At 53.1% G+C, this 24978-nt stretch overlaps 1 protein-coding gene across 1 annotated transcript; it reads left to right on the top strand.

The window, feature by feature from the left end:
- Window positions 1–66: 66 nt before the first annotated feature.
- LOC122364504 (tectonin beta-propeller repeat-containing protein 1-like) lies at window positions 67–24272 on the top strand. Its single transcript, XM_043334927.1, has 27 exons — window positions 67–193; window positions 2037–2260; window positions 2400–2532; window positions 2904–3094; window positions 3443–3547; window positions 4449–4629; window positions 5105–5226; window positions 5542–5640; window positions 5797–6100; window positions 6363–6519; window positions 6672–6797; window positions 7074–7227; window positions 8862–9030; window positions 9324–9463; window positions 9822–9946; window positions 11270–11357; window positions 11901–12023; window positions 12488–12604; window positions 13098–13248; window positions 13905–13991; window positions 15032–15141; window positions 15847–15954; window positions 17109–17210; window positions 17900–18125; window positions 18510–18606; window positions 21636–21840; window positions 22760–24272. Exons 2-27 carry the CDS (start codon window positions 2039–2041, stop codon window positions 22805–22807), a joined length of 3690 nt encoding a protein of 1229 aa, XP_043190862.1. The 5' UTR covers window positions 67–193; window positions 2037–2038; the 3' UTR covers window positions 22808–24272.
- Window positions 24273–24978: the final 706 nt, after the last annotated feature.

The raw sequence follows: 24978 nt of genomic DNA, 5'->3' as shown, positions 1-24978 counted from the left end.
CAATATGGTAGTCGTGGAAAAAGGGCGCAGTCGGCGCAGTAGTTCCAAAATAAATCGAGCACGAGAAAAAAAGGATAAATGGTGCACATTTTCTCATTATTTCCGGTTCTCTCAGAATTGTCACTGCAGTTGAATGACGATATGGACTGTCAGTTTTCTATGTAACCAAGCGAAACGATTCAGTCACTGTCAGGTGGGTTAAAACAAAACTGTTTTATGCAATGGAACATGACCTATGGGGCTAGAGGGCGCCAGCCATTTATCTATGACTCATCTTAACCTCATGCTCTTGAGGCCATTTTAGGTCATTTAAGTTCATTTGTTTTTAAAGATTTCTGCTCAGAGCATACTAGAGCCAGACTGGAAAGAATACACGCTATGCTGAATATGTCCGGCATACCTTGACCTAGTGGTAGGATTGCACCGAAAATTTCAGCGCACCTACGGTTGGTTGGTTGGTTTGGGTTAATTACCACATCCAGTGGACCAAGGCGCTGACCGGAACTCTCATGCTGTTCCAAGCGGTCAGGGCCCTCACTGCCCTGTTTCACCGGTGATAGCAGCACGCTGCTTTTACACGTGTCAAATTGGGTTTCCATGGAAACATCAACAGGCCCATTGCTCCAACACTACCGCAAGTGTGACGTCAGCTCGCGCAATTTGATAGCAGCGTGGTAGCAGCGTCCCGTGAGACACCGCCCAGGTAGCGGCAATGCCACGTGCATTGCCCAGGAATCGAACCCAGATGCCGAAGCTAGAGGCAAGCGATTTACCCCTAGACGTAATGCTCCCCGCACCTACAGAGTAACTTTGCATTAGCCAAATTCAGAGCATGGCAATGGTGGCTGCTGAATTTTTGGCGCAGGGTGGCCGCATAATTTTTTGGCGAAAGACAGTCACCAAACTTAGTTGGCAGTTGGCACGCTGATCAGTCTAGCAGCAGATTCGTCCTGTGGGCGGCTCTGGAGAAGTTTTGGGATGAGTCGTCCCCCCTCACCTGGTTGTTGCGTGCCTGAACTGATGAGCCACCCGGAGTACTCTGCAGAGGAGCGACCGCCCAGGTGAGCATCTCGGGGTGATTCAATATTCATTGTGCGGCCTCACATCCATGGCACGATAACTGGTCTGAGTCACTATTCAAGCCACTCCTCGGGAGCACGTTGCTGCTCCCTATCCCCAGAGGGCCAAGAGGACGCCGTTTCGGTGGACCAGATGAGGATGGACCACTGGGACCTCTCATTCCAGTACGTTTACCACATTGGCTGTCTTCACAGTCCACTCTGTGGTGTGTCAGCAGTGCCCAGACAAGCGGTACCCTGCGGCTCTCTGCACTATGTGTCGAGAAGAGGCTGATGTGCCAGAGCACGTGCTGCTCCACTGCCTGTCTCTCGCTGGCTCCCGCCAGCCTCGAACACACCGCTCTGCCGATTTTTGTGGCTCCGGCCTTCTTTCACGGCACGACGCTACAGTGCGCCTAGCGCACTCACGTGTTGGGCATTGGTTTTCTGTGGAAATAAAAAAACTTATTCAGACGCTCAAACATGGGAGAGCGTCCCAGGTCCCCGATCACTGTCTGGTTGGCATAGCCTTGATTGGTAGATGCGCATATGTGCTTTATATAAAAGTGGCTTAGTTTTGCGCAAATAGGTACCCAATTTTTGCACAAATCATGCAGAAATTTCAAAGCAAAGTCACTTGCGCCGAATTTCAGCGCAAGAGAGTTTCACGGGCGTCCGGCATAGTGTATATATGTTTTCCAGTCTGGTACTAGAGTGATAAAAACATCTTGGATGGATTCGGCTAAATCATCCAGCTTGACTGATGGCAGCATGATTATATGACCTTTTCATGCCAGGTCAAGGTCATCAGGTCAGTGTCTGATCATTGTTAAATCTGAGTCATTTATAAAACAATGATGCCATCAAAATCAAAAGCATGCATTTGAGAGTGAGGTCTGCACCTTGGCTCACACTTCACTCCTTCCTTTGTCTCAGTCTTGCTAGTTGTATTTATTTCACAACTGGAATTGTTTGCAGCCATGCCAGCCTCCCTATTTTGTGTGGACCTCTTGGGAAGAATCTACGAGCTGTCCACATCATCATCAAAATGGGAGCCCCTGTCGTACCTCGGAGTGGAGTTCAAGAGGCTCTCAGCCTCCGAGCACAGCCTCTGGGCCATTGGAGGTGACCAGCAGGTGTATGTGCTTATTTACGGCACCGACAACCCCATCCGAGTCATGGAGGAAACCTATGAAAACCAGGTAAATCAGACAGCTATGTAAAATTTGACATTGTGTCGCTGGCGGCTGCACATTTTCAATTAAACATTTCAGTCTACCTTGTGGTATTCATTCCAGTGGTGAATACCTAACCGTTAACTTACTACTTACTGCTTTCCAGCGCTGGAACCCCATAGATGGGTTTTGTGACAAGCTGCTAGGCACTGATCGGTACCACTTCTCTTCGATGGACGGGAAAACTGAACGGCGTTTCACAGACGTTGACCTGCCCTCCCTTGGCTGGCAGTGGGAAGGTGGGTGTTCACTGTGCCTGTCACATGCATTGCAGCACTGGGGTGCAGTAGTTTCATATGGTTGCATGGTTACAAACTTGGCAGAGTGGTTCCCACTTAAGATTTGTGTATAGCATTAACATGTTTGCAACATGAGCAATAGACACAAAGTTGAACTCTACCTGTCGGCCTGTAGTTAAGTTGTGTTTTTGGTTATTTCACACTAGAGAGGCTCTCCTTGTGTCACAGTGACCGATCGGCAGCTCAACCCGACGTGACTGTTCTTAGTCGCCCTGCACAAACACTCATTATCCAGTGCCGGTGATGTGTATGGCAAATGCAGCTGGTGCGAGGTCAGGCGCTGACCGAGCAGGTGCCCTCTCTGCGCCCAGGCGACTGGCAGCTGGACAGCACGCTGAACGGCACACAGCTGGAGACCGAGGGGTGGACGTACGCGGTCGACTTCCCGGCCGCCTACTCGCCGTACAAACGGTTCACCTCGTGCGTGCGCCGCCGGCGCTGGGTGCGCTATCGCCGCTACGTGGCCGTCAACACGTGGTCGTCGGTACCGCCGCTGCACAGGGTACGACCGACCTTAGTGTCACACCATCCGCCTGTGTGTGTGTGTGGGAGGAGGGTGGGGTCTTGTTAATTAAAAGCTGTTTTGTTGACTCTTACATACGTTGTATCACATTGGCATCAAGTTACCTTTAATCGGTATGAACTATGCATGCATCCGGCGTCAGTGTGGCGCCGTTTGTCGCACGGTAAGCATCGGCTGTCAGACCTGCTCGCTCGCTTAGTCACACACCCCGTGGCCGTGTACGTAGCGCCGGTTTCTGTCGCCTTATGTTCTGTATCGGTTATGCCCTCCGACCCTCCGGTTCCTCTCACTCACTCATTGTGTACTGCCGGGTTCTGTGACCACCAGGACTCCGTGGAGGAGCCGTTTGTGGACGTGGCCGTGGGCGGGTCCGAGCTGGCCGGATGGGAGCCCGACAACCTGATGGTCTGGGCCGTCACCATCCGAGGACGGGTGAGCAGCCGAGCAGCGAGGCACTCACCGTCACACATCGGGTGTAGGGGTTCTTAGAGCTTAGAACTGCAGGCGGCCAACAGACACCAATGAAATGTTGATGTTTGAACACTGAGCACCAGGGATGCGGAGCCGGAGCCGGAGCCGTGAAACAATATAGCCCGGAGCCGGAGGCGGAGCCGGAGCCGTCAAAAAAGGGGGCGACTCCGGCTCCTTTTCTTAAGAGGAAACAATTATTTACCTAGTTCAGTTTGACAGTACAAGGCGTAAAACAATGTGGTATTCAAAATAGCCTTGTTATACAAATACAGAAGCAACGTGTACACTCGGGGGCAGTTTGATGTTCCACCACTCCCTACCTATCGGGCTCCCATGGCTCAGCACTGGCTGCTGCCAGTGACAGCACTGGCAGCACTGGCACTGGCAGGCAGTGCTGAGCAGTGCTGAGGGCAGGCAACACTGGCAGCAGCCAGTGCTGAGCCATGGGATCGCCCGATGGGTAGGGAGTGGTGGAACATCAATCTGCCCCCGAGTGTACCAATCCCATCGCCTTTTTTCTTCCACCCGTATTTAATTGATCGCATAGGGGATGTACTGAGTAGAAGCCGGAGCCGGAGCCGCCGGAGCCGGATCATTTTACTCGGAGCCGGAGCCGGAGCCGTCTGAAATTTCCACGGCTCCGCATCCCTGCAGTGAGCACTGAACAGCGTCTAACTGCGGCAATTGCATCTTTGTCATTTATTTGATTTTTTCATTGAAAGGTGATTCCAGCCTGATGCAAAGCTGGGATTTCTGCTACTCTAGTTGAGTGTGCCAGCCTCAAAGTGCGCCACTCCGATCTCCGACCGCTGCCGCTCCGTCCGTGCTCTGGTCCCTGACCTCACCGCTCCCTCCCATCCAGGTGATATTCCGGAGCGGCGTGGGACGGCTGTCACCCGAGGGTGTCTCCTGGCTGCCGGTGGCCACTCCGCGCGGCAGTGAGGCCAGTCAGATCAGCTGCGGTCCGAGCGGACTCACCTGGGCGCTCACCTGGGACGGAGGCGCCCTGGTGCGCACCGGCATGACGCGAGACACGCCGCATGGTGAGAACGGCAAAACGTGCAGAGCGGCGGACGGGGCGGGTGCGCAAAAAAAAATTGCAAGTGGTGCGCCCTGATGCCCTACTAGAGTAGAAAAGAGGATGGGGAGGGGTTATGGGAGATCGGCGTTGAAGTGATGAAGCCATATTGAGATAAGAACGCCACTGGATGGTGGAAAAGGAGAAGTGCGTGGGACAGCTGGTTGGTGGGGTTACGAGGCTAAGGCAGGGTGGAGATGATATCCTGGGCAATATGCCACCATTTTATAACTGTATCCACATTGGGCTGACGTTAAATGGTATCCAAACTTTTAACTGGACCTGCAGTATATCAGTTCATCCCTGATCCCACTAAACTGTGGTAGCTGTTAAGAGCTCATTATGGTATGGTTTACGTAACCAGCGCCGCCGGTGTGCCACAGCCGTTAGTAGCCCAGTACAGTATGGTTTACGTAACCAGCGCCGCCGGTGTGCCACAGGCACTGACTGGTGCCAGGTGCCGCCGCCGGACGGCGTGCGTCTGGAACAGGTCAGCGTGGGCGACAACAGCGTCTGGGCCGTCTCCAGTGACAAGCGGGTCTTCTTCAGACAGGGCGTCAAGGTCAGTCGCTTTCAGGGAGTGGGGCCTGTGTGTGCGCCGCTAGGCTGGCGACGAGATGACCACTGGAAAGTGCGATCATTATCCTCGCGGACTCTTTCCGAATCCCACTTTTTATGATTTATGAAGTTTTCGATCTCACAATTCAAGTGGCTTTGAATGGATGTGCGTGGAAGCTGAAGTGTTAAGGGGACGAGTACATCCGCGGCCGGGTATGCATTATGCAAAGCTAGCATGTGTTATTGGCTCGTATGTTTTTTTTTTCGTTTACCATATCGTCATGAACGTAATTGACGTTTCTCGGTGTATCGTCGGCAGGGCCACGAGATGTCCAGCAACCCGACGCTGGCGCGCGGCACCAACTGGCTGGAGATGGTGGGCAGCATGGCCGCCGTCTCCGTCGGACCCAACAACCAGGCAAGTGCTAGAAATAAGGGCTGGCTGTTTCGGAACCATGGCGGTCTCTTCCACTCAGTACCTGTAGGTATATCTGTATCTAGTGATTCCATAATCCTGTGCTAGATGTGTCCGTCGTGGTGAGTCCGTGACTTTGTTTCCCGTCCTGGCCGCCAGGTGGTGGCGCTCGGCACGGACGGGGTGCAGCTGTACGTCCGCGGCCGGGTCTCTCACGCCGAGCTGACGGGTCACACCTGGCGTCCGCTGACGGTGCCCCACCCCGGCGCGGCGGGTTCCAGCCGCTCCGGTAGCGTGGCCTCGCTGCCGTTCCCGGCCGCCGTCCCCGCTGACTGGCCGGACGGACCCCCGGCGGCGGCCAGCGGGGACGGCCAGGGCGCGCCGGAGCCGGCCAGCGGGGACGGTCAGGGCGCGACAGAGCCGGCCGGCTGTCCGTACGACTCCGACACTTCCTCAATGTCCGGTGGGTGCGGCGGGGTTTCGGACGACACGCCGGTCAGGGATGGAGGATGCAGAGCAGTGGGTGCTTTACGGAAGATGCACCGTAGTTACTTTTTTACCGTTTTAATTATGATTCATGCGTCTGGTACTTCTTGACTTAGAATCATATTGCTCTGCAGATACCTATAAGCTCTGGTCGACCGTTCTTCTTGGTTGATATCGTGTGTCAGTTGACAATGTTGTGGTTCCTGTCTCCTAACTATGCTGTGTACGCTGTGTTCCAGGCCAGTCGGCCGGAGACACGGCCAGTCTGCGACTGCTCCGGCTGGACGACGACGAGCCCTCGGCGGTGCCGCTGGGCCGCGCCGGGCCCGAGTGTCGCGGCTGGACGTCGGTGGCGGCCGGCGGCTGCTTCCTGGACCCACTGCACGTGCCGCCCTGGTCCGTGAGGGGCTCTTCCGAAACATTAATTTTCCTGTCATTCTGTCCGTTTGTAGGTGGTGGTGATGTATGGTTTGAATTTGAAATGCAACACTGCGGGGCGCGTTAGTAACTTGAGAAGACGCATTCAAGCATACGTGTTGTGTTGTCAGGTTTTCGGGTCCGGTGGTGGCCGACCAGCAGGAGGAGCTGTGGAAACAGAAGGTTCTGGAACTCCTCAAGGAGCGGGACAGCCGGGTACGACCCTTCAACGGACTCTACGATGAGGCCATCGAGAGGTGGGTGCAGCTCGTAAAGGATTGGCGGGCTCGAATCGAGACTGTGGTGGGATTGTTACTGAGCATTGTGGTACTTCGATATTGTGATATTACGATGGTGCGACACAACTAATGTATTAGCATTACGTAGGTATTAGATGCGATACGTGAATGACAGATGCGATGCGTGATAAATCTAACATAAACTTCGTCTGTGCCCTGATATCTCTCGCCCCGCTGCTGACCGACTCTACCAGTCTCGCCGCTGACCGACTCTGCCCGTCTGGCCGCCCCCAGGAGCTCGTGGACGCGCACCACCAAGTGCCGCTGGTGGACAGACGCGCCGCCGCACAACTGGGCGCAGGCCGTGCTGGAGCTCGAGCAGCGCGGCACCGGCGCCGCCCAGGTCGAGTTCGGACAGATCAGCGTCTACGTCGGCGGCGAGAAGATGGTGAGTACTGAGTAACATGGTTGATCAATGATAAAATTTTAACTGTCATTGTGGTGCGCACCGGGGCGTGACGGCTCGAGGGAGGGGAAAGAAGGTGTGAAGTGTCTGATCTATTGGGTGCGTAGGGGAGAGTGGGGCTATGCGTTACACTTTTTGGTCTTCTGCACTTAGTGGCCAAACTATTCAATGAAATTGCACCAAGTTTGGTCACATGCTAGCTGAATCAATTTGGAAAGCACATGCAAACTTTCACTTCTTTACGACTATTCACTTTTATGAGAAATTCAGAAAACCAAAGCAAGATTTTTGGGGTAAGTTGAAAAATTGTGGGGCAACTTGATACACGATATGGGGTAAGATGTTACACTTCTTTTTTCGTAGTTTCTTCATCATTATAACTGTCATTGGCCGTCCTATCGGAACCGATCGTAAGCCTCCCTAATGGATGATACTAAACATGCTTTCCTTTCTCACTGAAAGGCAAGAACAATAAAGCTTAAACCATTACTGTACTCCACACGCATGAAAAGGCTCATCAAACATGGCTCAATTTCTGATTTGCCTTTACTGCGACGCCAAGGGCACCATGCATTGCCATACTGACCGGAGTTTGATTTTCTGCACGAAATTTACGCCCAGGTGAAATGGAGCACGCTATAAGCAGTCTTGGGTAGTCATCTTTAAACATGCCCCGGCCCTGCGGCGGCCGACTTTCACAAGACTGAACTCAAATGTTTGTTTACATGAAGAGGCTAGTGCGTTTTACTTGGTGATCTTACAAAAGAAATAATCGCTTAATTTTGTGAACATACATTCAACATTCTTACACAAATAACCTTGACAAAAAACAACCCAAAGTTTTGGCCAGCAAAAAATACTTTTGCTGTCACAACTTACCCCAATGCACCTACAGGGCGACATAGCGTTCCACCAGGTCTGAGCCTGCAGTGACATGTAAACTGTGCGTAACCTTTCTGCTAGCGTAAATATTAGCGCCATATCAAGAGTACTTTTAAAGATATTTTCTTTGTAACAACTTACCCCTGTAACAGATAGCCCCACTCTCCCCTACTGCGTGGATTGTAGTGTGCTTACTTTACATTGGATGCTCGCTTTTGGCGAAATGTACTCACTTTGCGAGGCTTCTGTCTGTCTGTTGGTGTTTCTGTAGTGCTGCATGCTACCTGTGCTGACTGTGTGCTGTGTCGCTAGGCCTTTCGGAGGCAGACACCTACCAGCTTTCGGAGGTGTCTGCGGTACTAAACAGCTCCGAGTCCCGCCGCCAGTCCGTACTCGCTGCACTGTGTGTTGTCTGTGCTAACTGTGCTGTGTGCCGTATGTGCTGTTTGCTATGTGCTATGCTGCGTCGCCAGGCGTCTGTCTGTCTCTCGGAAGTATCGGCCGTTCTGAACAGCGAGTGCCGCCGCCAATCTGTGCTCGCCGTGCTGTCTGTGCTGTCTGTGCTGTGTGCTGTGTGCTGTATGCTGACTGTGCTGTGCTGTGCTTCCAGGCGTCCGTCTGTCTCTCGGAAGTCTCAGCCGTTCTGAACAGCTCTGAGTCCCGCCGCCAGTCCGTACTTGCCGTGCTGTGTGATGTGTGCTGTGTGATGACTGTGTGCTGTGCTGTGTTTCCAGGCGTCTGTCTGTCTCTCGGAAGTGTCGGCCGTTCTGAACAGCTCCGAGTCCCGCCGCCAGTCCGTTCTCGCCGTACTGACCGCCGAGCGGATGCGGCGCCGGCTCCCCCTAAAACTCTGGTTCGCCGAGGAAGCAGAGATGGAGGATTGGCTGGATATGATTCAGACAGGTGTGTGGAGCCCGACGACTTTTGGTCGCCGGGGACATCAACCCTAATGCCGCGGCAGTTAAACGCTGCCGTTGTCTGGTATCAAAGTTTACCATGGTGTTCTACTGTGGGTATTTGGCTACTGAGTATCGGATGATCCGTCGTTAGCGGCTTTTGGCATGCTCCTGACTCATGACTCATGTCTCCGTGCCGACTCCTGACCCGCCTCTCTGTGACGATTCCTAACCCTTGTTCTTGTACCGACTCCCGACCCGTATTCCCGTGCCGACGCCCGGCCCGCCTCTGTCCGGCAGCGTGTGTGCGACTGCGCCGGATAGAGGGAGCGCCGAGCGAGAACTCGCTCTGGGCTGTCACCGACAGGGGCGACATTATGGTCAGCGACCAGCGGCTCACTACGGCAGAGCAAGAGCTGGCCGCCGAGACGCACTCATCTGTGAGTTGGGCGGGGGGGGGGGGTCGTATACTACTGCGAGTTGGGCGGGTGGCGGCGCGTACGCTCGTGGATTAGACGATTTTGCGGACTGGGGCGCATCAAACTGCAGTACCTATAACTTCATGTATCGGGCAGACAGCGATCTTGATGGGAGGACATTTCCTTATTATGTTTATGAATAGAGGGACACATCGTTTCGTATGAAGGACTAGGGTAGACTGACCTACTTATTCACTGAAACTTTTACCGCCATTATCACCTGTTCCCTTGCTGACCAATCCAGATATAAACTCTCCGGTTCATGACTGGTACCTGATCTGTGACCTTCCCTGACCTCATGTCCCCCGTGTTTGCGCAGCTGTCGCAGTGTCAGCTGGTCTCCGACCCGGCTGGCTGCCAGACCCCTCTGTGCCGGCGCCTGGAGCGTGGCTTCACGGAGGGCTGCAGTCTGGTCATCAGCTACAAACTGCCCACACACCCGAGGTCAGTGGAGCCCCGGGCCCCCGCGCGCCGGTGTCCGCTCCCCTGAGTGGCTCCGCGCCCGGCAGGCGTGCTTCGTGGCCGAGCTTGTCTGGCGAGCTGTCGCTGTCTGTGTGTATCCGTGTCCGATGGTCTGATTGTGCTTTGATGCGAGTGTCGGCGAACAATGGTTGTTGGTCGGCAGTGTCCGTGTGTGGTCAGCGCCGGCCTGGGCCACTATCCGACGTCTACTGCCTGCAGTGATTCCGGTCACTATCGGCTGGCAGCTGACAATGACTGACTGTCAGAATTGGCTGTCAGCTGGCGGTGACTGTCGGCTGACACTGACCGTACGGCTGTCAGTCACTGTCAGCTGCTGGCCCAGCTGGCCGTCAGTCACTGTCAGCTGCTGCCTGCAGTGTCTGCCGCACTACAGTCACTGTCAGTTGGCGGTGACTGTTGGTTAGCACGACTGTGGGCCGGCGGCTGGCGGTGATTGTCGGCACTGCCTATCGATCCCCGACCCCCGTCACTGTGGTCTGTGACTGGGTGGGCAGGACGGCGACCCTCGCCGAGGACCGGACCGACCAGTGGCCGGCCGGGCCGCGCGGCGCGCTCCACGAGTCAGTGCTGGACTTGGTGCAGTGGACAGGGCAGCAGACCGCCACCGGCGGGGCCGGCACCCGACTGCTAGTGGGTGGACTCGCCACGGCCGTTGTACTCGCCACGGGCCCCGGTCCCAATACGCTGCACACGGCCGGCCTGGCCTGGGAGGAGCTGCGCAGAGGCGCGCCAGGTACGGCCGGTGACTCGGCGCGCCCGGGGACCCCGCGGACTGAGGCGGCCGCTGCCGACCGCTGGGAGGAGAGAGGAGCCGGAGGAAGGCCCGAGTTTCCGCCGCAGCATGACAGCCGTCTGTCCCCGGCGCTCCCCGCCTCTCGGGCCCTCCTGGCAGCCGCTCGCTGCCGCTACTGGTGCCTGCTGCCAGCGACTGCTCCGCTACCGCTGTGTTTCTCTCTGCTCCTTGTCTCTCCGTGCTGGACTTCTCTGCTCGCTGCAGGAGTATGCCGCCACTGACGCTGCCACAGGCTCGCTTCGCTGTCAGAGTCGCTGCAACCAGGTCGGATGCATCTTCGTGAAGGTGGAGCGTTTCTTCTGGCACTGACTGCTTGATGGTACAGATTTTGCGTTATTCTGAGCTGCTGTATGACGTGTAAGATATCTCCCATTACGCCAATAGCTGTGTGACTGAATGTCGTGTCCACCAGCTAGCGTGTGTTTTGTTCTATTAACTATACCGATTTTGTACATATGTGCAGCCGTAACCAAATCCCCGATGTGTTTCAGCTGGTTCAGTATCAACCTGATGACTGGTGTCACGGGATCCCAGGAAACGGAAAACGTCTTCCACTTCAATCCGCGCATCAACCGAGACGTGAGTGGACGGTAGCAGCTTGATGGGAAGCCACGTTTGCACGCAGGACATCGCCCAGGCCAAGCGCTGGGTAGAGGGACTGGGCTCCCTCCGAGGGGACTCGCCGTAGGATCGTGACGCGTTTGTCACTTAGGAAAGGGGGAGCAAGAGGCGGAGCCGCCAGCGACTCTGGCCTACGTCAGCTCTACATAGCGCGTGACGACAAATGTTTTCTGAGCTGCATTCATGTGCATTGGTGCCAACGTTGATTCTATTATTTGACGTCGAAACCGTAGCTGCTATTGCGAGGTTTGTGTTGATGACTTTTTTAATCTGACATCTTGTCTTCGCGGCTTGTGTTGACCACTGGTCTGTCTAGCGGTGCTGTATATCGCCAGACGGTGCTGCCGCTACTGCTTTCTCTGGGCGGTACATTTAACTACTTGGCATTATACCGCACTCTCGGTAAACTGTGCGATGTCTGACGCCGACCACTGACTAGTGACCACACCCCATGACGCAGGAAAACACTGTCACAAACGCCGGACGATGCGCTGTCCGCAGGTGATTGTTCGTAACAGCAGAACAAAGGACGACTGGGGTCGGGAGGAGCGCGACGGGCCGCAGCCGTTCAAAGGTGGCGACACCGGGGAGATCCACATCATCTGTCTCAAGGACCAGTTCAAGGTGAGACTTAACTGTCCTCGTTCTGTTAAGCTCACAACTTTTTGGTAAGGGCGTCACCTTGTCACAGCTTCTGTCCGACTATGCGTGTGTGGGAATTATGCGTGCTGCACACTGTTCCTCGTTTTGTATCACACTATCATGACGTGGACATGTGAAAAGCCTCACTATTGAGAGGACCTTGTCTGAATATATCTGTAATCTGTAATCTGTAATCTGTAATGCGCAGAAATCATTCGTCTTCCTTCTCGTCTGTTTGTCTTTTATATGGTGTGTAAGTAATATACATTTTACGAGATGTCAACGCATATATTAAAACTGGCTGAACGTAAAAGCGTAAAACTGAACGCAAGACTGCTCGATGCGTCGTTTTTTCAGTCCTGTAACACAAAAACAATGTTCCTGTAAACGAAACGGTTCCCTCACCGGCCAACCTTTGACATGTCTCCTGCGGTGTGTGTTTACAGGTGCTGGCGCTGGGCCTGTGCACGCTGTTCACGCACAGGATGGATTTTCGGCGGATCACCCATGTCACCATCAAGGGGGACATCCTCGTCACTCAGGTGTCCTACGACGCCGGACCGGTGAGTACCGCCAGAGGGGCGGTCACGGGTCAGGCGGGAGGCGGCGGGGCTGGAGTGTCTGAATATTTGGTGAAGGTCTGAAGAGCTGTTATACGGGCTCGGCCCTGGTGACTCTCTAGGGTGCCTGCCCAGACCAATGTCTCCCCCTAATTCCTATCATCCTTCCGGCTCTGAAATGGTCTTGTCAGATCGAAAGAGCCTAACCCAACAAAACAAAAACAAAGAGTTGTTCTGTTGGCAGCTGACGGTTAATGTGTGTCAGGCGGCGGCAGCTAGCCATGTCTCTCTGTCTCTGTAGGCGGAGGCGGCTCCTGAGGAGCTGTTCTGGAGGCAGCTGACTGTGTGTGTTTGTGTCAGGCATAGGCCGCTGGGCGCTGACCGTGTCTCTGTATCTCTGTAGGCTGAAGCTGCTCCTGAGGAGTTGTTCTGTAGGCGGCTGACGGTTTATGTGTGTCAGGTGGAGGCAGCTGACGGTGTGTCTCTGTCTCTGTAGGCGGAGGCGGCTCCTGAGGAGCTGTTCTGGAGACAGCTGGGCGGCCACCTCCGTCGAGTAGAGGCCGGCCCACATGGCGTGGTCTGGGGACTGGGCCACGATCAGACGCCGTGGGTGTACACGGGAGCGACCGGCGGCGGCCAGCTGACAGGTCAGTCGGTCGGCCCGGCGGTACCGTCACCCTTCACCCTGCCCTGTCACCTGCGGATCAGCTGACAGGTCAGTCGGCGCGGCGGTACCGTCACCCTTCACCCTGCCCCGTCACCCGCGCCGCCCGGAGCAAAAGAGCGACAGACAGAGACCGTTCCTGCTGATCACACACACTGCAACCCGTCCCCAACACAGCACTGTAAAACCGCGCTAAACCTCCGTAAACGAACTAGCCGCAGCCGTGAACGGTACTGGACACGCCGCTTGCTGTGATTTACCGCGGTGCAGGGTCGTACATTCTACCGCTCCCGGTATCTGCGGCTCAGCGTCCAAACACGCTCACCAAGTCATTCATATCAACTGCCACGAGTTTTATCGGTGTATGTCAACTAATCGCGCCTTCTTTCCAAGAAACGTGATGTGATTTTTGTTGGGTGCCGTCCATTAGAACCTCGTTTTACGGCCGCATGTCTGTCAGTATTAACTATAAACTATTGGGTCAGACAGAAGCTCTAAGCTGCAGTCTTACAACAGACAAACAAACAGACTTTCGGATATTCGGTTTTGACAGTGCAATGGAATCCCACCCACCGGTTGATGATGAGTGTATGACTGTATGCCGGTATGACACTCAGCTGGTATGTTGGCTGTCTGCAGAGCACGGAGGCAGCGGCCAACTGCACACTATGACAGACACTCGCTACTTTTACATCTACGAGAACCAGCGCTGGAACCCTCTGTCAGGTCAGTGGGTCTATATAACCAGCGCTGGAACCCTCTCTAAGGTTATTTGGTCAGTGTAACCAGCGCTGGAACCCTCTGTCAGGTCAGTGGGTCTATCTAACCATCGCTGGAACCCCCTGTCAGGTTAGTGGGTCTATCTAACCAGCGCTTGAACCCTCTGTCAGGTCAGTGGGTCTATCTAACCAGCGCTGGAACCCTCTATCAGGTCAGTGGGTCTATCTAACCAGCGCTGGAACCCCCTGTCAGGTCAGTGGGTCTATGTTACCAGCGCTGGAACCCTCTGTCAGGATAGTGGGTCGAGGCTGGGCCGGCGCAGCACGAGATCGGGGCAGGCTGTCCCAAACGCTGGTCAGCAAAGCTTAGTCTGATCATATCCACTCAGTTTGGGTCTTTAACTGTATTCATCTGTTTGTTATTTCTGTTCGGTTACGTGTGTTTGAAAGTCCTTTTTGCCGAGATGTTTTGTTTTTAATGACTCATGAAATACTGATCGGCGCTAAAAAAGCAAAGAATACGGCCCTAAGAGCTTGACTTTAAGTCCGAATGACAAATGATAAACGTGCTGCTGCGTATTACGCGCATTAAAACGCCACAAGCTTATCGCTTCAATCGGGCGTGTGACAGTTTAATGCCGGCATTATGTCAGCGCAGTGCCACCTGTCTGGCCGGGTCGGGGGACCGGGGTGCCGAGTTTTACACCCGGGCTGAGGACGAGCAGACAGGACGGCCGGCTCACAGGCCGGTTACGGTCGAGCCTGCCGTCTGTGACTGGCTGCGCTTTCCTCTGGTACTTAGGTTACTGAGACTGGCCCACAGACCCACAGTCACGAAATTTGCGGCTCCGCTATGGCAGATACGCAACAGATTAGGTGATGGGTCTCGTGCATATTCATAACTATACGCCCGTCTGTGTCTCGCGACTCGCGTTCGATATTAACTATGAGCCACTGTTACAAGGACTCCCGGATTGCCCTAATGGGCCGTGCAAGTGTATTTTACCGCAGCATCTCCTGAATAGCTGACCGGGGACTGGCCGGCAGGGTTCTCGTACCGCGGCCTGGCCACCGACCGGCCCACCTGGAGTGACCGCACCGGCCGCGTGCAGCTCACCAAGGACACGGTGCTGCCGCCGTCCCGACACTGGAACTGGGTGGGTGACCGCGAGCCGCGCACACCGGCGCAGCCGCGCCATCGGCCAGTGTGGCGGTGTCTGGAACAAAGCAAAGTGGGGGTGTAGCAACTGGCAATGTATTTCAATGTAATGCAATGTATTCCTTCTCCGGGAAAAGTCCTTGCACACCCATTCCCAGCTATACTGCATCCTTCAGAGCCTTGCTTAGTGACCCTGCTTAGTTTCCCAAAAGCAAAATCGCTTATCAGCGATACAAGACGAGATACCAAGTGAGAGAAGAAAGAAGATGGACGCTTGAGCCCTGGCAGCTACGCGCCCTAATCCAACAAGAACAAGAACTGGCAATGTATGAGGTGTCGAGCTTTTTTGCTAATATGTAGTTTCCATGAGAGGTGGCCTGCTGTCCCTAGTTATACTCCTTTACTTACCTTTACTCCTGATTGACTACCTTTGCTCATCGGTGCGATATTGTCCCCGGGACATCACCTCCCTCCAACATTTCTGTCTGACTGACCACCGAACGTATGCCGCTGTCCCCAGGCCCCCAGACTTTGGTTGTTTCCCGGGTCTCCAGCCTTTCTCTCTGATTATTTACCGGTGCGACACTGTCCCAAGGCCTCAAGCGGCTTTCTCTCTGACTGTTCATCGGTGCAGTGCTGTCCTCAAGTGCAGCCTTTCTCTCTGGCAGATTACCTTAGTTTAACGATGCGCTGCTGTCGTCAGGTCTCCAGTTGGTCGGTGGACTTTCACGTGTCGGGCGGGGTGGATGAGGAAGGTTGGCAGTACGCCATGGACTTCCCGGCCTCCTACCACGGCTACCGAGGGATGCAGGTGAGATAGCACTGGCTAGCTACTTTAGCAACTGTGGGTGATATTACACGGGCTAACGAGGAGTGCAGGCTAGGCAGCACCGGCTACTGGGGACTGTGGGTGAGAAGACAGCGGCTATCGCGGGAATGTAAGTTATTACACTGGTTACCGGGCATTACACGCCACCTCGGGACTATTACTCGCCGTTAGGGTCTACATGTGAGATAACGCGGCTACCGGGGACGGTAGGTGAGATAACACGGCGACCGTGCTATATAGGTGAGGTGACACGGCTGCTAGGGATTTAGGTACACTGGCTACCGGGCATGGATGCGAGATCACATTACTAAAAGCGGCTACCGGGCGTGGATGTGAGATCACATTACTAAAGGCGGCTACCGGGCGTGGATGTGAGATCACATTACTAAAGGCGGCTACCGGGCGTGGATGTGAGATCACATAACTAAATGTGGCTACCGGGTATGCATGCGATATCACATTACTAAAGGCCGGTACTGTGGCTGATACTGATAACACCGGCTAGTGCAGCTGTGTGTGAGATCACAATACAAGCCGCTACTGTGGGTGGGAGGGCGAGAGGAGGTAAGATTACACGGCTACCTTTGTGGAAATGCAGGTGATATCTTCGTGGCCTGGCCCTAAACGATGCCATCTTATGTGACTTATTTCTGCTGGCAGCTTATTTGCTAAGATCCAGTAACTTGTCATGATAAATATGCATGAATCAGTCGCAGAAAAATGCCCCTGACGCTTCATCAGGAATGTTTTGTCATTTAGAAGCCCATTTTGACAGGAGTTGACGTCTATTTTTGCAATAAATCTGGCTTAGGCATTCACTCTGCAAAGTTTAATTGTGCTAGTAAGCATGTTTCTCGTACCTTAACTTGTTTGAAGGATAAATGATGTGCCATCGTAACCATTCCAGTGCTACCAGTACAAATGACCGAACATTCTGATCATATTTTCGCTGATTTGGCTGTGAACACGCCATGTGATGACGGTTGCCCGCTGCTATATGCAGCCTGTTCGGATCGCTGTCGAGTTATCTGCATGCCATACGCTCCGGGCTGTCTGTGTAACCCAACCTGTTTGTCTCTGTGTGCCACCACCCCGTGTCATTCTCGCTGCTGACTGTCCTTTGGTCGTCCCGGCAGGACTTTGTGCGTCGTCGACGCTGGTACCGCAAGTGTCATCTGAAAACCACCGGCCCCTGGGAGTGCGTCAACAACGTCAAACTGCGAGACCTTTCCATGCACGTGAGTGACGAGTGGTTTGGTTTCTGCTGCGCCTGCACAGCTTTACGTCAATAGGAGCTTGTCAAAGAGTTTATTAAGAGTATTTACATCAAAGAATTGGGCTTCGATGGGAGCGTTCTTTGTGCTACATATGTGGACGGGGAATTGGGTAATGACGTGTTATAGTATGGAGAGGGCTATTGACTCAGTGTGTTTTGAAATAGGAGCTGTTCGGGACCTGTTCTGTTTCGGACGGAAGCTGGGCGGCGAGATCCACCTGTGGGCGGTGACGTGCTGTCAGCTGTGTTCAGTAGCCGTGTCGTGTGTTTGGACAGGAGCTGTGGCGTGCTGTCAGCTGTGTTCAGTAGCCTTGCCGTGTGTTTGGACAGGAGCTGTTACGCGCTGTCAGCTGTGTTCAGTACCTGTGCCGTGTGTTTGGACAGGAGCTGGGCGGCGAGATCCACCTGTGGGCGGTGACGTGCTGTCAGCTGTGTTCAGTAGCCGTGTCGTGTGTTTGGACAGGAGCTGTGGCGTGCTGTCAGCTGTGTTCAGTAGCCTTGCCGTGTGTTTGGACAGGAGCTGTTACGCGCTGTCAGCTGTGTTCAGTACCTGTGCCGTGTGTTTGGACAGGAGCTGGGCGGCGAGATCCACCTGTGGGCTGTGACGCGCTGTCAGCTGTGTTCAGTAGCCGTGCCCTGTGTTTTCGACAGGAGCTCGGCGGCGAGATCCACCTGTGGGCTGTCACCTCAGCCGGCGACGTGCTGCACCGTCTCGAGTCGCGGCCGGACGGCAGCGGCGGCGGCGGCGGCTGGAGCTCCGTCACCACCGACCAGCCGTTCTCGGCCATCAGCTGCGGCGGCCACGGCTGCGTGTGGGCCGTGGCGCGCGACGGCACCGCCCGGCTCCGCTGCGGCGTCACCGCCCAGCGGCCACTCGGTGGGTGCCCCCCCCCCCCCCCCCACACACACACACACGGCACCGCCCGGCTCCGCTGCGGCGACACCGCCCGGCTCCGCTGCGGCGACACCGCCCAGCGGCCGCTTGGTGGGTCCCCGCCCAGCGGCCGCTCGGTGGGTATCGTCTCCCCGACACACCCTGCAGCCACCCCATGTCTCTCCCCCTCCCTCCTCCAAACGCACAGTTGTTGCTCGGTAAGTCGGTATAATCGCATTGCACAGTGCAGCGAAATACAACTTTGTACTAAGCAACCATAACATTGTGAACTAATTTATCTCTTCGAAAGTTTCGATGCAATTACGTAAGTGGCGTGTGTGTTACTTATCGGAGAGAAGAACCTGACCGACCGTGGATGCACCGCAGGCACCGGCTGGGCTCAGGTGGAGCACCCCGAGGGCAGGAAGCTGAAGCACGTTTCCGCCGGACAGTCGGCCGTCTGGGCCGTCGACGATTCGCACAGGTGAGTCTGACGACTTGCGCAGTTATTGTCCATGATAGTGATGTCAATTACGGAAAATCGGAATACCGATACCAAACCAAATACCAACCAAAACCGTGGAGAAATACCGAAACTAAGCCAACTTGGGAAAATGAGGAAAATACCAACTTTTTACCGATTTCTTAGCCTCTTAAACATTAGCGAGGGTTCATGCTACCAACAAAATACCAAACACATTAGGATTGAAATACCAAATACCGAGTTGGTATTGGTTTGGTATCGGTATACCAAAAAGTTGGTATCCAATTGACATCTCTAGTCCATGAAATATTGTGATTTGTAGGCTACTAGCTAAGCACTAAGTATGGGTATCTAATGGGATGTGGTGTCCATTATGTGGTTCAGGGTAAAAGGCGCTGATCTCAAAACTTGATTCAAGGTCTGGTGATGAGATGAGGAAAGGATATTCTTTGGATCTCGTAGCTATATTGAGCCGGTTTTCAATCGGCGAGAGATCACACTATTTCGCAGGACCGTACCAGTGACTATCCACAGTTTGATGACGTGTATTATATTTGGTGTATATGATGGTGTATATTAGATGCGTAATATGTTTGATTTTCTGTGTAAGTTGTTATATATGTTACAGGCAAAGTGAAAACTCGGGCATTTTGCAAAATGACTAGGCAATTTGCAAAATGCCTGACCGGCTAGGCATTTTGCAAAATGCCCAGGCAATTTGCAAAATGCCTGACCGCCAGGCATTTTGCGAAATGCCTAGGCAGTTTGCAAACTGCCTGACCCACCAGGCATTTTGCGAACTTCCTAGGCAGTTTACAAAATGCCTGGCGGGTCAGGCATTTTGCAAAATGCCTGAGTTGTGATTGATTTATTTTACCGTTTTTGTTTACCACAGGCGTTGACCATGTCGCTCCCATGTGCCTGAGCCCCAAACACATTCAATATTTACGAATATACCCACGTCTTGCGCCACTTCCGTCGAGATGGAACCACTACTGAATGGTGTAGATTGAGCCAAGGTCTCCCTATAATTTTCGTATACGGAGTTGTAGCCGTTCGTGTGTAGGAATGCTGCGATGGGGCACGGAGCATGGCACAGAGAAACATGGGCGCGGAAAAACGCGGCGACCGGCCGAATATTGACCCGACATTCTTCGCTTCCCGTGCTTATTTACATCACGGCAAGAGAGGGCCGCAGTGACACGGGGTTGCCAGCGATCGATAGAACAGAGATAAGCGTATCCAATAAACATTTTTGTTAATCACGTGTCACGTGGAAAGAAATAGTCTATATCTTGAGAAATCAGCCATTTTTGGTATATTTCAGGAAAAACAGCGTTTAAAAAACAATGACAATGCATTGGAATGAGATGAGATACATTCCATAGACAACAAGAACATGTGGCTTTTCCGCTTTTCCAGAAAAGCAAGTTTTTGGTCATCCACGACCCACGTGCACACCTTTGTAATAAAAAAACGCTTAGAAATTACAAGTTTTACATGCAACGGGCATGTTCATCTTTACACAGTCACAATGCATTGATAATGTAGACGTGTGGCTCGCCAATCAAGCTACCATACATCGAAAGAACATTCTTTTCTGATCAATATCCACACAAAGTATTTCCAGAGTCATCAAGCCTCTTAGAAACATAACCGTGTTTAACGCGTGTTTACCGACCAGTAAAACGCCTTTTGGGCGAAGAACGAGCGAGCGAGATAGTGAGACCTGCACGTGCGGAAGGGCGAGAGGGTGCTTCCAACGGGCTTGCGCAAAGCACCCTTCTCACCGGTCGCTAGCGGTGTGCCAAATTTGAACGCAATCGGCCCAGCCGTTCCTGAGATCTGGAAGCGGCATTCTGCACGTGCGCACGTGCAAACGGGGTCCAAAATGACTTTTGCACGGCACCCTACTAACTGGTCCCCAACCGTGTACCAAATTTGAGCGCAATCGGCCCAGCCGTTCTCGAGATCTGGAAACGCCCCCTGCACGTGCGCACGTGCAGTAGCACCCTAACCGCAACACATGGGAATGCATTGTCTGGTGGGTGCCTACCTGTATGCCAAGTTTCAGCGAAATCGCTCCAGTAATTACAGAGTTACTGAAATGGGAACAAATTTGGCACCTCTTATTGTTGTATTTTGCACGTGCACTGGGGGTGACCCACATGCATCGAGAGTATCCTATTTTGGGTAGAAGGGATGCTGCTACCCTACAAAAATTACCGCAAGTCAATCACCCAAGCGGCTGCTGAGATATGAGCCTCTCAAAATCACTACTTTTGCAAAACAGCTTGAACACCCTTGACTTTTCACGTGGCACGTGCCACGACGGTCACTGAGATGTATCAAAAGTAGTCAATTGCGGGGTAGAAGGGATGGGGCTACCCAACAAAAAAGACCGCAGGCCAATCGGTCCAGCGGTTGCTGAGATATAAGCCTCTCAAAAGCGTTACAGGCCGGGCCGGGCCGGGCCGGGCCGGGCCGCTCATACTGAGATTTTTCCGTTATATTGAAAAGACTCACTTCGCTCGCTGCGCTCGCTCGCTCGTAATAAAACCGCGCCGGGCGCCCGGGCCGCTCGCGCTGCCTGGGGCCCAGTGACATTGAACTCGGCAACGCTACCCGGAGAATGTCTCACTGTGTGTCCTCCCACTTGGTGCGTATCGCTTGTGATTAACCCCTGTTGGCGGCACTTACAATGATGCTTACGCATCGTCGCTGGTGTGAGTTCGATGTCAGGCATTTTGCAAACTGCCTGAGAAAATAATTTCAGGCAGTTTGCAAAATGCCTGGTGGGCCAGGCAGTTTGCAAACTGCCTAGGCATTTTGCAAAATGCCTGGCAGGTCAGGCATTTTGCAAATTGCCTGGGCATTATGCAAAATGCCTAGCCAGTCAGGCATTTTGCAAATTGCCTAGGCATTTTGCAAAATGCCCGAGTTTTCACTTTGCCTGTAACATATATATTGAGTCGATGCTGACTGCTGACCGGCCGACCGACCCTCCCCCCCCCCCCCCGTCCCGGCAGGCTGTACTGGCGCCAGGAGATCAACCCGGTCACGTTCCCCATGGGCATGGCGTGGCGCCACGTGTCCGACCACGTGTCGCACGTGTCGTGCGGCGCCGGTAACCAGACGTGGGCGGTGTCGTCCCGTCACAGCGGCGTGCTGCAGCGCCGACAGGCCGTCTGTGAGGAGGACTCGGCCGGTGCCGAATGGCAGCACGGACTGCCTGTACGTATACCTGTGATATGTCACTTATATGTGTACTACCCACGGAGCTAGTGGCAGCACGGACTGCCCGTACGTATACCCACTACATACCATACCGAATGGCAGCAGGGACTGCCCGTGCGTAAACGTATAATCATATACGGGACGCGGCTGTTCGCTGACTGAGAACGCATTTTGATGTTTTACTTCCTTCCGTGTTTCTTTTTTTCCGTATATTCCCCCACCTAGCAGCTACTTTTTCGCTCCCCTTGAGTGAGACAGGGGATGGAACCTGTGTACCGTTTTTGCACATCATAATTATATCGAGCAGAGTTTCATCTTTTCAAAATTAAGTTCGAGATCAGTCACCACCACCATATTACCAAGTTAATACCAGCTATTGCTACCTTAAAATAGGTCGTGTCGATTGTTACTTTTCCGCTGCTTGTCATTGGTTGGCATTACATTTTCGCATGTTTTGGTCAGTTACAAGTAGAAAATAGCACATATTGCTCAATGACACACATACAAGATTGCATATGAGGTTATGTGATCGGAAATCACCGCTACTGATTATCCCCTTTTAGTCACTCAAACTTTCCTCGTCTCGATAATCATCATAAGAAAAGTCGCCACTCTCGTGTGACCTTGGTATCGCGCATCCACTCGTGGGTTGCGGATTGAGATGAAGTAACCCGTTTGAGTATTTTTTTTATCTGGTCATTAGCTGTCGGGTCGTTTTGTTTGGTGTTGACATTCCAAGGTTGTGTGATTGATGTGGTGATAGCGTGTATCGTCTGCAGTGGCTCCTGTTCCGTCCATCCCGGTATGTGCCGGCTGTCAGTGGGGCCGGGGCTGGGGACGGGGTGGTCAGGGGGCGCCGACTGGCCGGCGTGGGTGGATAACTCTCAAACAATGACGGCGCCTGGTCCTTCGGCAGGGCGGCTGGAGTCACGTGACCTGTCGCGGCCTGAGCGGACCGTGCTGAGCGGGTGACCACGTGACAGTACTGGACGTGTGGTCGACCACCAGCGGTAAGGTAGGCCCTGCCCGGGACCGGCGGCAGGCAGCTGAGGCAGGGCGTGCAGTCGCAGGGGTCTGAAGAGGCCGCTGCTGTGAAAATACGCAGTCGTGCTGCTGGGCGGATGAAACTGCGGCTAGCGACACTCGCTCTGCCATCCGAGGTCAGATGTGTTTTAAAATATCGGACCGGGGATATTGTATTCCTAAGGGGAGTCTACCCTGACTGCAGCTGTTCCAGTACACAACAGTTAGGTTCCGCTTGTGATGACATCATCGCAGCCTCGCCTTTCGTCTACGGCAGCCATTACAAACCTCTGTGGCAATTGACAAATACTTCTTGAAAAGCTGAGTGGAGGTAAGGTGCCCTTATAGGGCATCTTTATCTGGACTGTGGGCATTGTGATACTGGGTAGCTCGTTGTGCTGGCTGCTTATTGTTTATCTAATTCGATCTCTGATTAGAGCTGTTAAATGCCCACCCGGACAGGACCTAGTCCGGTGGGTTTGTATTCGTGGCGTTCTGGATGTATCCACATTCCGCTAGTCTCGTCACGAACATGATTATGCTTTTGCTTATGTGGACGTCTTCTTTTCATATGTGGGCGACCATTCTTCGGCCACGCAGTTACTTATAGAGTGGAAACAAATACTGGTTATGATTTTTAGCAAGCAGCATTAGGTGAAGTAACGCCTTGAACAATTTATAAAGTAACGGGTTGATTTTTGTCACTATTGGAAGTTTTTTTTTTGCGTGAAGTTCGCACTTATTCACACCCAGGCGACCCTCGTGGCACGGGTTCTATATGAGCCATACAAGTACTGGATGGCATTCCTGGGTCACGGTTGAGTTCCTTCCAAACACGCACATCGGAGTTGTTGGACCATCAGAGATGTAGATACGAATGCAGCCCTGATGCAGCACTCACGAATAAGCTTTCCGATTGATTTGTGTCGTGAAGCCTATCAACAAGAGGCCTGTGGATTGCAGTTCCCTTGATACCTGCTAGTGTCAATCCTTTAATGTAGAGGGACACGGTCGTGTTTGGCACTTTGTGTGTCTCCGAACATTTCCGGATGCAGGCCACCTGATCAAATCAGTGGGCTTAACTTGTATTCCTGCCTAATCACTTGGCGTCATTGTATATCAAATCGTCACATGTGTTTCTTTCCATGCGGTGTGCACGCCTTCGTTGTTGCTTAGGGCGATGTTTACAAATGTGGAGTTTTGTATGTCCTTGCCTTATGCTTTTATCTGCATGTTTGTATAATGCAGCTAATATGGGAATGTTTCAATTTCCTATCAGATAGGTGTCTAAACGCATGTCGTTCGTCAGCAAGAAGCAATCATGTAGGTAAGACGTAGTGTCAGTACCTATATTCAATGTTATTTAATCGCGTGATATCGACCAATACACAGTATTTGGGGCTTTGTATCGTTTCTTTAGATGTTGTTGGAATCGTGTTTGAAAGACGACGTGATGGGATGAGTGGCCGTTGGGAAACTGGAGGTTTGTTAATCAAATGTCCTAACATTGACCAGCGTTCGTCCACCTTCCGCTGCAGCTCGCGTCTGAAGTGGCAGGGTGACAGCAGCAGCACAATCGGAATTACTTGTATTTTGTATTTCTTCACACTGAGCTTGCAAGAAATCCTACGTATTCTTAGCGTTCGGGTTGTGTATTTTGCAGATCATAAGGTAGGACCACATCCCGCATGATGGACTCAATCGGAAACTATGTGATTATGGGGCTGCGGGGGATGCTTGTGGGCGTCGAGAACTAGTTAGTGAATGTTCCCAAGGATAGGAGTCGCCGACTCTCGTACGGCTGGTGACCTAGAGCGGTGTAGGCGATGTCAGCATCGTTGACATACCGTGTTGCCACAGGCCCATGCTGGACCAACCGTCTGGATTTCGACGGCCGCATCATATTTCACATTTATGTAACCGTGTGGTGTTTTACATAACGTTGGAATGTAGGCTATCTATGTATTATTTTATTGGAAGCCGATATTACTCGAATGCAGACGGCAAGTATATAGAGTTGGTTTAGATAATGGGATGGTAAGTTTCATTGATTGATTGATTGACTACCGTAACTGCTGAAATTGATGTATCATGCCACGTAGGTAGTATTCC

Source organism: Amphibalanus amphitrite, unplaced genomic scaffold (assembly GCF_019059575.1).
Source record: "Amphibalanus amphitrite isolate SeventyFive unplaced genomic scaffold, NRLGWU_Aamphi_draft 000680F_arrow, whole genome shotgun sequence".
NCBI lineage: Eukaryota > Metazoa > Arthropoda > Thecostraca > Balanomorpha > Balanidae > Amphibalanus > Amphibalanus amphitrite.
This window is presented reverse-complemented; position numbering and strand designations above follow the sequence as displayed.